At 41.6% G+C, this 17147-nt stretch overlaps 1 protein-coding gene across 6 annotated transcripts in view; it reads left to right on the top strand.

Moving 5' to 3' along the window:
• Positions 1-17147, top strand: part of UNC13B (unc-13 homolog B) — a 208235-nt gene that overhangs the window by 169585 nt on the left and 21503 nt on the right. For all 6 annotated transcript variants that reach the window (XM_051804592.1, XM_051804591.1, XM_051804586.1 and 3 more), the window contains 7 exons: positions 2782-2878; positions 3662-3805; positions 3943-4020; positions 4561-4638; positions 11577-11665; positions 14807-14959; positions 16957-17080. In XM_051804592.1, coding sequence (XP_051660552.1) covers positions 2782-2878; positions 3662-3805; positions 3943-4020; positions 4561-4638; positions 11577-11665; positions 14807-14959; positions 16957-17080 — 763 coding nt within the window. The remainder of the gene's footprint in view (positions 1-2781; positions 2879-3661; positions 3806-3942; positions 4021-4560; positions 4639-11576; positions 11666-14806; positions 14960-16956; positions 17081-17147) is intronic.

Below are 17147 nucleotides of genomic sequence, written 5' to 3'. Positions count from 1 at the left end.
TTCCCAGCAGGCAGGACTGAAGCATATTCCGTACATACCTTGTTTAGAGGGGTTGGCTGTGCTGTCTGGAGTCAGTGCTGACCCCAGTGAGCACAAAATGTCTCTGAAGTAGCACTGTGAGCTACTGCCTTGTGTGCTGGTGCGTGAGTCATTACAGCGTTTGCGTCTAGATCAATAATTGAAGCAGGCAAGGGAGAAGATATTTGCCATATAAATTTTGAAGTTATTTCTGCATGAAATCAGATTATTTTTATTCGGTTTTGTGCTGGATAATTTTGAATATGGTTCTGGATATGTTGCCTTTGCAGTCCCCCCTCACTTGCTCAGCAGCCCAAGACCTGATAGTAGACCACTGTAAGGGGTACTTGGCCTAAGATAGCTCTAGGTTTGTGTTACAGTTCAAAGTATGTTTTGGTCCTGAATATGCACATGGACTGGAAGTATTTATGAATTATTTGCATCTCATGTGTTTTCCTGCCAGCCAATAAAGGGCAAAGTTGAGGCTGGCTTTGCAAATGTACCTACAGAATGTCCTGACCTGACCCTTAGTGATTCATTTAACATTCATACTAAACCTTTTCCTGAGGGCAATGCTTTTTTTAATGAGGGGGAAGCAAATGTACCATCCCCACCCACCCAACAGCACCTTTTTTGTTGCCACCTTTGTTTAGACAATTTGGCAAGACAGTAAAATACCTATGCACTTGATTTTGTACATCAACATATGGTAGCCATAAAAATGGGCAGTGACTGTTCTCAACAGCAAATGGCTCTTTCTTGTGAATGTGGTGCCATAACTAAGGGTGAATGATAATCAGGAAGTTGCTCTGCTTCTCAGAGTGAAAACTGTGGCTTCTGGCACCAACAAGTAATCCTCCCTGCACATTGACCTGTGACATGTGAAGCAGTCAGCAACTCACAGCCTGGGAACTGTGAAACAGGTGGAAGATGCATAGTTACTTCCTTGTAAAATGCCTGAGTTCCCTTCTAAGGCTCTAGTTGTTTAAAATACACTATTGCAGTTTAAAAGAAAATGTTGAAAGCTTGAGAAACTTGCAGCAGACTTCAACATATGCTGACTTTTAGGAGCCTGAAGTGCCATTCAAAAGGAATTTTTCCAGAATACAGGAAGTCCATATGTCTGTGACAGTATTCCACTGTTGCTGTCTGTAATAAATAGGGCTGCATAGACAGGTTTCTGTTGGCATTTTAACACTGTGTCAGTTACAATTTCCAATATTAGCATTGATGTGCTTTATATTTCAAAGTTTAGAGAGTATTTAAGGCTATCTAGTGTGCTCTGCCTGTGAATTTGCTCTTGATCTCCCTCTCATGTCTGGCACATGCTTTCATGTTCTTTGCAAACTCAGCCCATAATTAGCACAATCTCTATGAACGCAGCTGCCTGTTTAGAGGAGGCTGTACTCTCTGAAGCTCATATAATAATCTTTTGTATGGACTAAATCACACATGGGCACTTTTTTCTTTTATTTGTGAATGCTGTTTAGTAATATTTGAAATTAAGATTTGCTTCAGCTGTGCTATGTTGGCACTTGCATGCAACAAATTCTAGCAGACATTTAAATAAGGCTGTAAGTGCTATCTTATTGCTTAAACACAGACAACAAAAACACACCCACCCCCTTTTATACTGTGTGAATATGTCCCACAGAACAGAGAACAGAGGGACAGAGAACAGCTGTAAGATCCCATCACTGAAGCTGCCTCTCACCTTGACTATTTGGACAAGGTGGGATCATGTAGAAGCCTTTCAGTGCAAGAGGTAATCCCAGACACCAGTTCATGTGAGACACCTCTCATGTGTCAGATTCAGCAATGGCTGTTTCAGCAGCTTCTTAATTCTGCTCTACCACTTAGCTTATCCTCCAAAGTGAAGGGGAACAACAGAGACAAACTTTCCTGTCCTTGTTCTTGGAACTCACTATTTTGGGGGTCTTGCACCAATGCAGTTGGTCCAGTACTCAATATGAACTAAGTTTGTGCTTCTTCATAAGAAAACAATGAAGAGCTGCTGACAGGCTGGCAAGCCCTAGCAGATGTCACCAGAGGTTGATCTTATTCAGGCATCTTCACAGTGAGATCAGCAGCCCGTGGAAATGGGAGAGTATTCTAAGGGAGCCTCAGGGAAAGGGAGAGCAGGATTAAAGTGGAGAAAACTTCCAGCCTTGATTCCTCTTTCTGGTCTTCCAAGAAGATATCTGTATCTCCAGATGAAGTGACTTAAGGGCCCTGGGAAACAGGTGCTTCTTTTCCTCCCTTTATACTTGTTTACAGCTCTCACATGAAAGCTGGTACATCCAAGTGGGCAGCAGGACAGGTGCCCTTTGGCATGCAGAGATAGTGGGTGTGGAGGTCTCCCTTGTGCTATCTGGCACTTGAATGAAAGGGAAAGAAACAACAAAGTGCTTTGAGATGATGCAAAGTTAAATGTGGTTCTCAAGGGGGAAAAAAGGGAAGGTACCAAGAAGAGAAAAGATAGGGAGAAGGACAAAAACAACTCAAGACCAGCAGACTTCAGAGGCTGAGCTGGGCTGTGTCCTGCTGGTCCAGCCCAAGTAATGGTACAGGCCCTGCTCACTGGTGCTTCAGAACAGGTACAAGTATATTTGGGAACTTGGACTACATGCACAGACAGCAGTGTTCAGACATCTAACAGTGGCAAGCTTTCACAAGGCTTGCTGGAACTGCAGCACTGTCAGAGTCTAGTTGGAGTGCTCCATTTCCTGCTGTAACTTGCTGTCTTTCCTGATCCTCCCACAGGTGGTTTGAGCAATTTGTGATGCAGTGGCTGGATGAAAATGAAGATGTTTCCTTAGAATTCCTGCATGGTGCTCTGGAGAGAGATAAAAAAGATGGGGTATGTAGGTCACGCTGAGTGAAATACTTGGTCCTACATCATTCAGTGCATAGAACCAAATAAAACACTGTAAATTCAGCTGTCATACAAATGGAGGATGTGGCCCTTTCTGCTTGCCAGACAACTGGGAAACTCATTTATTTTAGGACTTTACAGGTCACAGAGAGCTTTTTAATAGCAAGGTACATATCATTCATTTATGTCTGTTCTGCTGCTGTTAATCTGTCAGCCAATGGCTTGGTGCTCTCTCTGTTTGGAAGAGGTAATTGAAATTGAAAATTGAGGCACTTTGCATATACTTAGTCATGCAGTGAGAATGTGACCTTAATCCACTGACAGACCAATCTTATTCTTAATTTGCTGAGTATTCCCTATGGAGAGAAGAGCTTTCTTGTTTATTCAGGGACTGTAGTTTGTGATACTAATGGAAACATTCTGTTCAATACCTAAATTTAAAAAAAAAATAAAATTAAAAAGAGCTCTTTACTCTCTCCTTCCTTCCTCATTAACTGACAGACCATGCATTTCATCAAGGGTCTCAGCATCACGCAGCGCTTCCCTGGTGCTTGTCATGTCATCACTGGTAAAGGACTTACAACCCAGCTGAACTGGCTATTTAGCATCTCTAGGCCTTTTGGAGAGTTTTTTTGACTAATTCAGAGGAAGATGTAGGTTTTGATAAATTTGTCCTGCCTTCAATGCCACAGATGATGGAAACACCCATGAAATGAGTGTGTTTCAGATCTTTCTGCTTGACAGTGACTCTTTGTACTTCTGTTTTAGTTCCAGCAAACGTCCGAGCATGCTCTGTTCTCTTGCTCAGTGGTGGACGTCTTCACCCAGCTCAATCAGAGCTTTGAGATCATTAAGAAGCTGGAGTGCCCAGACCCTGTCATTGTTGCTCATTATAATAGGAGGTTTGCTAAGGTAATACCCTCAACGTCCAGATGTTAATCTTGCCTTAGTGGGATGTAAAACAATGTAATGGTTTTTTTGTTTTATTTCCTGGAGTTCTTCAGCAGTGGTAGGGGACAAGTAACAGCGCTCACATCTTGTCTTCACAGACTATTGGGAAAGTGCTGATGCAGTATGCTGACATACTATCCAAGAGCTTTGAGTCCTACTGTTCCAAGGAGAAACTGGTGAGTTGTGCTGAGCTTCTCTTTTGCTCTGGAGAATCACATAATTGTCCTGATGAAACCAATTTCACATTGCACCTGGCTGTAGTGATGGTGTAAATATTTTCAGTATTGTTATCATCATTCATATGCTTTTGCAGATTGAATTGTGGCTTGGCCCTGGAATAAAAGCAGGTCCTGAAGATGATCTGCAGGGCTTGGAGGCTGTCAGGTCGCCTTGAAATTAACTTCCACACTGCCTGAGTTGTGTGTTACAGAGGTGATTGAAAAAACAAGTGGGCACAGATTGCTCTGTTGATCTGGTACTTTGCAGAGATCTCCTGTCTGGGTGTTCTGGAACTGACCATCCCATTTCAAGCTGAAGAAAAAACGACTTGGGTTTTTTTTTAATGTTTGAGTGCTGAAATCTGTGCATGCCCTACCTCCTGTTTGACTCTCTGATCTGGTGGTACTTGGGGAAGGGTATTGAGGCACAAGGTCTCTCACTGGTGACAATGTGTTGGCATCCTGAGCAGTAACAGGCACTTGCTTTTGTCCCTGCAGCCCTGCATCCTGATGAATAACATCCAACAGCTGCGGGTGCAGCTAGAGAAGATGTTTGAAGCCATGGGTGGTAAAGAGGTAAGAGAGCTCAAGGACTGTGTTGCTCATTCCTGCTGCACTGTTGTTACTAGGGTATGTGCATCATAATGGTTCTTGAGGCCTGCAGTCATGAGAAGAGCCTTGTGGCAGCTGGCACTGTAAGTGTGAGGAGACAGCAGTAGCTAAATACTTTTCAACTACATCTGTCATAAAAAGCAGGAGCAAATATTTTGAAGCACAGAATAGCATGGAGAAGGAAAGAGAAGGTTGCATGTCATGCTCATGTGAGCTGGATGTGGACATGGCTGGTGGTTTCTCAACTCTGAAGACAGAGAAGTCTGAGAACTGTTGACAGTTGAATCATTTTATATGGCATACAATTGTGGCACAGTACCTTTAGCATGAGATGTTCAAAATCTAGTACATTAGAGACTTGCAAATAAGAGTTCTGTACTCATGTTTTGAGGGATACTCAGATGTATCTATTTTTTATGAGATGTTAATTTTTACAGAAATAATGTTTTATTCCCCCAGATCACTATTTCTGTTCTCATATAATCTGTGTATCTTTTTTTTCTCTTCTTTTTTCACTGCTTTTCAAGATTCAGGAAGATGAAGAAAAGCCTGCTGATGCTGATGTTAGGAAAAAATTATTTTCAAGTGCATTTACTTTGGTTGTATTGTGATAGAGCCTGTGCTATGACCTGTATGCCAAGAGGAGAGTCAGCTTTGCTGATGGACAGCTTAGTTTTTGCCTGTATTGCTTTTCCAAATCTTTCTTGTGCTCAGTGGCAGAATTCTATGAAGTGGCAAAAATCTCAACAAGTAGATTTGCCCCATGAGGCAAGGAAAACTGCTGTCATTCTTTCACATGTCACCTCAACAATACTAATTTCTGAGCCCTACATCAAGAACCAGCATTATATGGTCCCAGCTGTAATAGCAGCAGTAGCTAAATGCTCATTTTTGGAAAAAAAAATAAACTTGTGATGAAATGTTTGTGAAGTGGCTTATAAAATTTTAATGCCTGTGCATTTAATTTCCCTTAAGGAAGCAATTAGATGCTATTTTCTGTAGTGGTAGCCATTAAGTAGGGTTTTCCTATAGTTCAAATTGAAAATATTCCCTGATACTGTATTAAATAAGTGGAGAATAACATGTGCTTCTTGAAACTGTTGGCTACTTTTTCTAGACTTCCTCTCTGCATTCTGTCCTTTAAAACCTTTCTCGGGAGATGTAAGTAAAGTAAAACAGAGGTAATGAATCCACTATTTCCCCTGTGCTGTGAAATCGAAAGAAAAAAGCGGGGAGAGAAATCCAGACAATGAGCAATAAAATACACAGGAAGAAATGTGACAAACATGCTAGGAAGCTGGTTTTTGGAAGTGATTTTTTCTTTTCTTCTCAGATGACGCTTATTGCCCTTCATGGGGCTGCTGCTGATCACCAGAAATAAATCGTGTTGTGTTAGGTGCCTGCATTATTTGCTGTCCCCAGGGGTTTCCCGCTTGGTGACTGTGTGGAACATTTGCTTCTTGACTTGAAACCTGCTGGTTCTCTGTTTTGCTGGAGTAAACAAGGGCTTGTCCTAGTTGGAGTAGTCTTTCTGATGCAGATTGAACCTGACTACTGGGTAACAATTGGTGAGACAATAGCTTTGAAAACAGAACTTTATGGAAAATGTATCTGTGGGTTTTATCCTCCTTCAGAAAGGACAGTTTTTACTTGCTATGGCAGATCTCTTTTATATTCATCTATACCTCACACAGTAGCTTGCACAAAACTAAGCATTATCCTGACTACTCTATCCAAAAAGGATCTGCTTTCTTGGGGGAGTAAGAAAGTAGCATAGTTGTATGTCCTGATCTTGAACTGTTCAACTTTCTGTGTTCTCAAAAGTGTTTTTGAGAGCTAGGTACCAAATATTCCATTGTTGCTCTGGCAGATATGCCAGGTGTACCATGCAGCTAGACCTGGGGGACTGGTTTCAGTTTATGTGTGGCTTCATCTGCTTCCAGTTTGCAGATCCATCTCCAGCTGCAGCTGTAGCACTGCACAACTCTGGAAAGCTTTGAAAGATTGCTGCTACCTAGTGCTCTTTTCCAGTGGGTCCACAACCCACACTAACAGAAATCCATATAGCTTACTCCCTTTTGCAGCAAGGGAAATGAAGGGACAGGGCTCATTCATACTCACCCTGCAGTGTAGTGGCATAACATGGAACAGAAGTGCCCAGTACTATTTATTTACTCCCTTCTCCACCCCCTGCCCCCAATGGCTATGGTACCTTTTCACTTCTCTTATTCTTTTTTCAACTGTAGTGCTCAGAGGGTACAAAACAGGGGGAAAATTGCCCAACATCTCTGGTTTAATGTGTTGACATCATGTGATCTGTGAACATTATTAGTCAGAAACAATAAGGACAACAGCAAAGCTTTAGAGAGCTCTGTGTGGAGGGATTCTCTTGGGTCTGTGCTTGAGAACTCAAAGCAAATATATTTACGCACACACATACATATGTGCATACACAGAGAAAAGTATCTTAAATTATTTTGGGGAATTATAATTAATACTTGCATTTCCCTTTTGCACTGTGTTGATCTCATGGGATCAAGACAGTGTCACCATGACTCAGGAGCATTCTCAGACATCCCTAAAGCATGTTTTGGAAAGGCAGTGTTTATGGAGTGGCAGATAGCATTAAAAGCATAATGAACAGTGGAATTGGGGGGTGAGTCCTGGACAAAAACTGGATACATGAACATCTTTTGAAACCTTTGATTCATCTGAATCATCTCCAGTACACCCACAGAATGGAGATAATAATTTAGCTCTGTGCTAAAGTGGGCTACATATATTCAGTGCTAGTGTTTGCCTGAACTTGGCCCATTTATTTAATTATTCATACATTATCTAATAAAACCTAATGTGTCCTGCATTTTCAACCCACCTCTGCAGTTTTCCAGCAGAGTTCAGCCTGCAGTCCATTATTTTGCTTAGCTTTTCATGAGTAATGAACTCATGCCACTGAAATTAAAAGACGTGGTACTGCATTGCATACTGCTGGAGTCTAGATGTACTGTGAAAGACTAGTTTAAAACATTTTAAAACGCCTTTTTTCCCCAAAGTCAAGCATGTGAGGTGAGTATCAGAGACAAGCACTGCCTGGGAAACCCAAGGAATTAGCTGCTGAGTAGCCACATATTGTCATCACACAATTTTCATGCCTTCGGTTTCAAGCTAATCTGCACAATTAAAGCTTCAGGAAACTCTCCTCTTAATGCTTAGCCAGAGTTAGCCCACATTTTAAATCCTAAGTTAACCACCTGAATAACAAATTGCAGGATGGCTTAGAAACAGCCAAGATTTAATAGCAGTGTTCTCAGAGGATTTGCAGTATCCACTCTTTGCTCCTCTTTAGCTTCCCACATGCCATAGCTAAGGCCACCCTAGTATTTGGGAAGTTGGCAGCTGTTGTTTGGATTCAGTGCAGGTCCCTAAAAGAGGGTTGGACCTGGTGAGCTCCCTGCCTCACAGTTACCTCTGCAGAGTGGAGCTCCCAGGGGCTGGTGGAGGGAGGCAGAGCAAAAATCAGCAGCTTCAAACCAGAGTCAGATGTACTCCATAACTTGCATAAAGCTAAAATAAGGTAGCAGGGCGTAATTCTTTACCTGCTGATAGGTCAGGTCAGACCCGATGATTTCACAGTGTGAATTGATTAACATCTTCAGCCTTTGAGAAGGCAAGAGCCGTGTCTGTCCACGTACACCAGCTACCAAGAAGCCTTTCAGTTCTGGTCACTCGCACTTCACCAGTGACTGTAGAAACCAAAGAACTAATGGCACCTCTTGGAAAACTTGGAAGCCCATCACAGCAAATTCTTAGACTCAAGGCTTCTGTTTCATGCATGAGAGAAGCAGGAGATCAACCTAAATTCAAATTGATAACCCCGTGCTGTAAATGCCACCACTCAGATGAACTGAGGTTTCAGCCCTAAATGGGCTTGGATGAGACTTTGGGGCCCAGGTTCTCTGAAGTACCAAGTCCCAAATCTTTGCAGAAAATTAACAGAGCCCTGATTTCCTCCCTGAAATTTAAGTACAGGGTTAGCTTTTCTTTCTTTGAACCTCAGTTTTCAGTGTCATACATTTAGTCTCAAATACACAGATTTGACTGGAGTTGAAACACTGGCTCAGAGATCAAAAGCCACCTCACTGTGGGTACTGTCCCTTTTTTTGCACAAGGAACTTTTCATTCTTCCTCTGAATTATCTCTGATACACCCACAGAAAGGAGATCATAAGCCTGCTCAGCTCCAGCTTCCCACAAAAATGGTGTGGATGTGACATGTGGCAGTGACCCAGCTGCCTAATACTGCTTTCTGCTTTACCAGCCAGATTTATCATGCAGTCCAAGTAGCAATTCCTGCTATCAGTGATAGCTGATATGCTTAGAATTCATTGCTGAGCAGCAGCAGCAATACCAGTGCTGGTTCATTTGAGCACTGTTATCAGTGCTTCACCACATTGGCAAAGAATAGTTTGCAGTTATACCACATGCTACACTACTTTGTAGCTAACATGTAATTTATGTTTGTGAAACAGTAGTATATACCTACCAGCCCCTTCCTAATGGACTTAAATCACCCTCAGGTAATTCCCTGAAATTTGATTCCTAAAGCCAAAGCATTCCACAGCCTAAGCATTTATGTAATGTGTATTATGTGGACTCCTTCTCCACAGTAGCAGTTGCTCAGAGGACAACAGCTTTTCTAGGATGGCAGGGGACTTGGTGGATACTGAACCAGAATGCTTACCCACCAGGGTTTGGCTTCCTGAGGGTGAGGCTGGGCACCTTTAAGTTAAATCTGGGCAGCTGTCTTGCCAGATGCAGAGAGCTGTGAGCTGATGTTTTGGAGGAATGAGAGTTCCTTACCACAGATAATGGAGCTCATCCCCTTGGCAAAGCATTGTTCCAGCTGTCTCTTCTCGCAGTACTGGGATAGCAACCGGGTGTTTTCTGCTCTGAGGAAGATCAGTTTGCAGTCAACGAGTACAATAGCAAGGGGAAACTTAGATAACTCCATGCCACCTCACAGGAAAATAAATCATGAACCAGGGCAATAAGCTGTTCATCCTGACCTCAGACATCCTCTAGACTGTGCATCTGGTAGCTTATAAGAAGTAAATTGTGAAGAACAGGTGTCTTGTGCCAAATTCTTCTGGCTTTTTTTTTTTTTCCAACTGGAAAAGCAGTTAGTTGGAATGTTTTGATGAGTCTTGAACTGGTTCTACCTCAAGTCTGTCAGAAATGGCCAAAATCAGGGGGCAGTTCTATGCCATTAATTGTAGATAGCAAATCAGACAGCTTGTGACTCATTGTGCCTTTGGGCCGTGGGAGGGAAGGATTAATGTAGGGGCAAGAGAAGCCACCACCACCAGATGCTGTTTTTGTTTTGTTACCTACAAGCTTGGCTAGAATGAATACTGATTGGCATGACATTAGCTTCCTTCTGCCGTCACAGAGCAAGGGTGTTAGAAAGATAATAGGAAAACCAAATCACTTTAATAAAGGAAAAATAATCAGAGGTAGCAATGCTTAAAATTATAAGGCCTAAGTAATCATCATTTGCTTGGTCGTTGGTTCTTAGTTTAATTACTTTTAAAATTCTGATCCAGGAGTTTCATTAGCACAGGTTCAAATGCGTAATAGAGTCAATTTTCCATGCCAGCTTACAACAGGAAAGTGAACAGATCAGATTCCAAATCCCCTAAGGCTTGGCTTTCTCTGACAGATGCTGAGGAACATGAAAAGGGCTTTGGCACTGAATTTAGAAATGGGAACTCCCATTGTGTGCAAATCCTGTATAGATGGATATGCTGTAAAAATCTAAACTGATTTATACCACTGTACTGGTACCTGGCTCATTACATCTGTAAATAGATGCTCTGCCTAAGGGGTAAGAGCTGAAGTTCTGAATGCCAAATACAAACATTTCTGTGAGCTTTTTTATTTTACAAACATCTTGCCTGCCTGCATACAAAGGCAAATCTGTTTTACAAGTTACTTTTTCAGAGCAAGTGATCCCAAAGCATTCATCATTTGTTGTTAGGTGTACACACAGGTAGGTTGCTTAGAAGTGGTTCTTTTGATGCTGGAGGGATGACTACAGCTGGAATACAGGGCACTGTTCCATGTAAAAACAGGTGGCTTTGTGCTGATAATAATGGAGGAAGTACTTTCTTACAGAACCTGCCAAGGTGTCGACAGCATTCATGTAGTGCTTGGGGCACTTTATTTTTGTTTTTGTTTTCTGAAGTCTTCTTTGAGCACTTGCATACAAAAAGCTGTCTGGCTCCATGTGAGAGCAGAGATACATTTGCTCAATACCTAAAGCTGAGATGCTTTCCAAAAGCGATGAGTGCACAACAGCTGCTGCCATTATATTGTGGCCAGATTTTCAAAATCTCTGGGGTCCAACCTTCTGAGAGCAGAGGCTGGGTCAGTCTTCAGCTGGAATACTTGGCAGCAGGGTGGAAGGTGAAACAGCTTCTTTCAAGATCATACACAAGTAAATAGAAACCAGTGTGAAAAGCCCTGTCTCATTCTAAACTTAGAGGGGTGAAATGACCCATGAGCTGAAGATACTGCACAGTACTTGATTTCTCTGCCTAGTTACACTCTTGGCCACAGGGAGTTCACATGCACTTTATTTCTCAACTTTACAAACCTCAGGAAGGGCATTGAAGGGTATTGGAGCCTGGGGAAATCACTTGCTGCTTTTTAGGCAAATATCTGTTGATAATTTTACAGCTTCTGTAGCAGCAGTAGGCAGTGGAGGAAAGCATCCTAGCTGGCAGATTCCAGTGGGGATAGTTCACCTGCTTATTAAGTATAGCCTCAACAGTGAAGAGAAGCACTGCAAAGGACAGCAGACTGCCCTCTGGGTTCAAACTAAATGCTCTTTTTTATCTACAGTTGGATGCAGAAGCAAGTGACCATCTCAAAGAGCTCCAGGTGAAGCTGAACAATGTTTTGGATGAGCTGAGTGCAGTGTTTGGTAACAGGTGAGTATTACGAGGTCCTTGTCCTTGAAGCATTCCTTTCTTTTGTCCAATCTCATTCAGTCAGGTTAAGAAGAGAAGAGAAACTCCTGTGAACTGCATTATATTTTTCTTTTTGTCCTAAATTCATTGCCTTTCAAATAGTGAGACCATCTAAAGAAGTGAGAAATATTTTTAAAGTCTTTCTCTTCTGTATTACTCTGCTTGGAAAATGTAACATGGAGATCTCTCAACTGTGAAATGTATTTGACTCACATAGAGTGATTTTTTTTTATTTTTATTTTTTTCTGTAAGTAGTGCTTGTCAGTAACAGAATTGCCTGCTCCTTTACTGCTCAGAAAGCAGTTTCCAGCTTAGCATTTATGAAATAACATTCATGTTTAAACGTTCTACTCTAAATGTATGAAACAGCTGACTGATTTCTGATTGTTAAATGAATATTGGGATAAGAAGGAAACAGGTCTGGAATTTGAGATTGACTTGTTCTAATGCTGCAGCAAATGGTGTTTTCTAATGTTTCAAGGAGAGGAGCTCTCTAAAATATTGCCAGAGTAATTGATAGCAATTAAGTTTTATTACAAATCATGTTACCATTTACCTGAGGATAAAAGTGTGCTCAGCTTTATAATAATTTTGTAGTGAACCATAAAAGATGTCAATTAAGGAAAATCTAAAAATGCAGAACTCCTAACTGATCTTCAGAAACAACCACTTCTCATTACAAACCCCATTCATTTCATATTGTGCTCCATAACAGGATTAATGCAGGCATAAACCATAGTGTAGCTTGGATATGGGCAAGGCAAAACAAATTGTACGAACTTGGCCTCCTGGGTTCTACAGATTTGCAGTATTTATGACTAAAAAATCATAGTGGGATTTGTCAATGACTGTTTGGATTTCAGCACAGAGAGCTAAGCAGGGAGATAAGTGAGGAGTTCCCGATGCCAGTAATGGATGCTGTACCAAGAAATGGGGAGACTCAAACTGTAACTGAATTGAATCAATAAGGTTCATAACTAGATGGAGGGCGAGTGAGAAATCATAATTAGGAGGGTGATTTTTTTTTTTTTTTAATCTGAGTATTGCCTCCATGGTGTTGCTGCTACAAAACAATTAAGGTACAATCTTAATATTTGCAAATATGATTTAAAGAGATTTCCAGTATCAGCATAGTTACTGGGAAGTGTTTTAGAGAGATGAGCCAGGAGGAGATTTAGCCAATCAGATGGCTCAGATGCTTTGTTCATTCCTTAGCAGTAGCAGGGAGTGAAAAGCAGAGCTGCAGTTTTACTGTATAAGCAGAATCTTCTAAAGGATGTAAACTTAGAAGATAAGAGAGATATCTGCAATATTCTGTGCAGAGTCTGTAAGCAGTTGCTCCTACAACACTGTGAACACCTGATGCTGCAGATCTGAACTCCTCTTCATCTGTGTGATATAATTGCATTTGCTGAGAAGGCAGCACATGTCAAGGGAACCTCACCACCTTTGAGCTGAGAGAGGATTTTGTCTGGACACAGAAGTACTTTCTGCTTTAAGAGATATCATAGAGAACAGGAGTCTTGGAGGGGTTTATATTCATGCAAGGTTAGCTGTTGTACTGTCCCTGGAGGCTGAAGGATTGAAGAAGGGAATTCCTGCAGGAATTAGCGAGCATCGGGCCCTGTCAGACAGCATAGGTGAGGTCATTTGTTAGCTTGCTGCTGCCAAGGACTCCTGTCAAGCTGTACATCTACACAAGCTTCACTTTCAGGTGAACCTGTTGCCACAGTAACTGATTTATTATTTTTCATAGAATTGGTAACAGTTTTAGCTCATTTTTTATCTTTTAAGGCATTGTTATTTTTTATCCCTGGCTGGGAGGTTTAAAGCATCTTGAAGTGGGGCCCTGCAGCTGATGCAGTATTTGGGAGAACTGTGGGGTGGGATTAGCCTGTGGCAGAACAGGAACTGTCAGCAGTACAGGAAATTTTTTTATGCTCTTTCATTTGATGTGATTTAAGTCTCTGGTTAAGCTGACAGTGTAGCCACAACTGACTGCTGCAAACCTCTTTCTGCTAGAAATGGGGAAGGAGGGAGGCTTCACGGAAGGAAAGCTCTGGAATTGTTCCAGTGAGAGGCAGGCTAGAAGTGAGCAGAAGGGACTGAGAGGCTGGAGGTGGCAGTGCAGTAAAGGTGACCAGATGGAGAAGGAAGGTGAGAGCCACGGGGCAGAGCAGTTGTACAGTAGCACCCAACCCACGGGTGTCCTGGGTGGCTCACACACCAGAAGTTCAGGTCGTTTATGCAGATGTAAAGCTGACTTCCAGATTAGTGTCCCTGCTCTTAAAACTTTACCCTAGCTCCTAACACTGGCTTATCTTCCTGGTTTCAAGCCCCTGTGCCATTAGTGGATAGTTAAATGTCACTTGTAGTGCCTGTTGTTACTAACTGTTCTTTTAAATGTCAGAGCCTTTTTTCTTTATTTGCTGAATTGATTTGTTGTCAGCTCTGCTGATCTATTCATAATTTTTAATCATTGCATTATTTAATTTTGAACCTCCTCTTAGCAGGAAGAGATGGAAAAGTAATTGTGCTTTAATGCCTTGTGTGTCACTTCATTACAGGGACACTGCTCATTGCACAGCTGAGCCCCACATCCCAGTATGACACTTGGCATGGACTGTATGGCAGTGAACTGGTTTAAGTTGGTGCCTGCCTTCAAGCTGTCTCTGTTATTTTAAATACTTAGCCTGTGATGGGTCATAACCAGATTTCTGCTGATGGACTCCTGGGTGCTCAGAGTTGTGCATGCATTGTGTCATTGCAGAAAAATGGAGAAAGCAAGGATACAGCAGGGTGCTTTGAGCTAAGAATAACAGTGTTTCTTGAAATCAGGAGAGGGTAATTTCCTTCTGCAAGATGAATGAACAAACTCTTCTCAAATGTGATTGTGTCTCGTATTCAGAGGTGATCAGCTGTGTGTGGGTGGTGGGCATACGGAACTGGAGAACATGCCCCTTGGTAATAAATGCAGTAAAGAAAGAGCAGCAAGTCTCATAAAGGAAGAGTAACTGAGTGCATGGTTTATGAACTTGCAATATTTTACCTTGTATCTCTGCCACTGATAATCTTGTTTTTGCCTCTCTCCTATCTGTTCAGCTTTCAGACTCGTATTGATGAGTGCGTCAAGCAAATGTCTGATATCCTCTGTCAGGTGAAAGGGACAGCAAATTCTGCTGCTAATGCCAGAAACACAGTTGCACAAGATGCAGATAATGTCCTGAGGCCATTGATGGATTTCCTGGATGGAAAGTAAGGGAGTGTTCAAACATATGCTACACATACAGTTCATTGGATTGGAACAGGAATGGAGCAGAGAGGAAAATAGCTCTGTATTCTTGTATTGTTCTTGAGGTGTCTGGTCTCCAAATTTTCAAGAAGAATTAATAGCTTTTCTTCCCATGTCTGCTTCTCACAAGCCATGGATAGCCTCTTCAGCCCTCATTCCGTGCCAGAGCACATTGTCAATTCTTTTTTCTACCTCTGGCAATTAAAACAATCAGCAAAACACACTACTGATCAGATAGTGGAAAAGTCTGAAATTCTAAATTATGTAACTATGCTTTTTTTTCCTATAGGAATTGTACTGTAGCCAATTAGCAAACAAATTGAAAATAGTGCTTACATACTTGGTACACGTACTACTCAGTATCCCAGTTGTGTTAAGCATGTGTGTTCTGGTCATACCGGTTCTGTTCTGACTAGCAAATAAGCTTCTAAACTATCTGATTGGATAAGCTTGAGCCATTGCTTTCATTAACTGTTGCCATTAATACCATGCAGCATGATTCAGCTGTGCAAGGACAGCTAAATGGGGCTGACTGGACATAATTTTTGTCAGCCAAGCCTTGAATTACAAAGAGAAATAGTTTTTAATCACTGTAGAAATTAAATCTCTTGCTGATGCACAGTAGTTCTTTATTTTGAAAGGAGTGGCCATCAGTTTTCATAATAAATGCCTCAAGAGATGTGAAGCTTTGCAAGTTTAAAATATAGGGGGTTTGGTTGCTCTTAGTGTTGATTATCCCATCTTTGCTTTGGGTCACTGTGTGCTAAGTGACTTTCTGCAGCAGTCATTACATCTAGGAGCTTTCTCATTTAAGCATTTTCCATGCATGCCTTCATGAATCCTGAGAAACCAGACTCCTTTGTGCCGCTGGGAACTTGTTATTCCTCAAGCTTGTCATCCAGCTGTGGAGCAAGTAATTTTAATTATGATAATCCAAGCCTGGATTATTTTCTTTCCTCCTTTACAGAAGGAGAGTATTTTTTGATGCTCACTGCATCCCCCCCTCATCAGTCTTGTCCCTGTTTGTTTTTGTTCATTTACTGTCTAACCAGCTGTGGGAAGAAGGGAAATTTGGAGAAGATGTTACACACTGTAGAAGAGCCAGCTGTCACCTGTGCCCTGCTACTGGCCACAGAGTTCCTGGTCTGTAGCTCTCTTAGTGTGATCAGTAAATGCCGAAGTCTAGCGAAGGAAATTCTAGTGCTTTGTGGCCTTTTTGATAGCCTGTACAATAATAAAGGGAGAAAAACTAGGGAGATAAAGCAGAACTTCTTTACGTTAGAGCAGACAAACATATGGCAGTTGATTGGTGTTGAATGCAATCATAACAAAATGTGGAGGAGTCCAAGTAATGCTTCAGAGGAGTTGTAGAGGTTAAAGATTTGGAGACTTGAGCAGCTATCAGAAGCTGTACAGGAATTTCTGCATAACACTCTGGGAAGTATTAATTTAAGGCTTTCAAGATCACCATCATCATGGCTAGGCTTCGCAAACGAAGATTTGGGAAGGGCTCTACTCATGTTTGTTGCAAGTGTGTCTTTCAACATATATCCTTATAATAACAGTTTGAAGTTAAAACTTATTATTCTGTATTTATAATTTTTTCCTGTATTCTCTATAAACCTGATACATCTTTTTAAGGGAAACCTGTTTGATGGTACCTGCTCTTATTTGGATTATATATACTATTCCCAACCACCTATTACCAGATGATACCTTCTGTAATCCCCAGGTCAAGAAACAGAAATCATTGAGTTCAGAAATATCAATAATCCATTTTGGCCATTGTATCTAGTGCTAGAACTCCAAGGTTGAGCAAAGGCTATACTTTGTGAAAAAGGGAGACCCTTAAAGCAATCATTATAACTTTGGATAAGGCACTGGTTCTTTCGTATACATCTCCTCTGTCATTTCATATTGCACTCTTTGAACTTACTCAGTTCCTGCTCTCTCCCTGCAGCCTGACTCTGTTTGCAACAGTGTGTGAAAAGACAGTGTTGAAGCGGGTGCTGAAAGAGCTCTGGAGGGTGGTAATGAATACCATGGAGAAGCTGATTGTGCTGCCTCCTCTTACAGACCATACGGTAAAGCATTTTCTTCTCCCTGACTCATACCAGAAAGTGTTGCCATTGCCTGTGTAACTCATCTCCC

This window comes from Manacus candei, unplaced genomic scaffold (genome assembly GCF_025592945.1).
Source record: "Manacus candei isolate 608988 ecotype Guabito, Panama unplaced genomic scaffold, ASM2559294v1 h1tg000061l, whole genome shotgun sequence".
NCBI classification, from domain to species: Eukaryota; Metazoa; Chordata; class Aves; order Passeriformes; family Pipridae; genus Manacus; species Manacus candei.
This window is presented reverse-complemented; position numbering and strand designations above follow the sequence as displayed.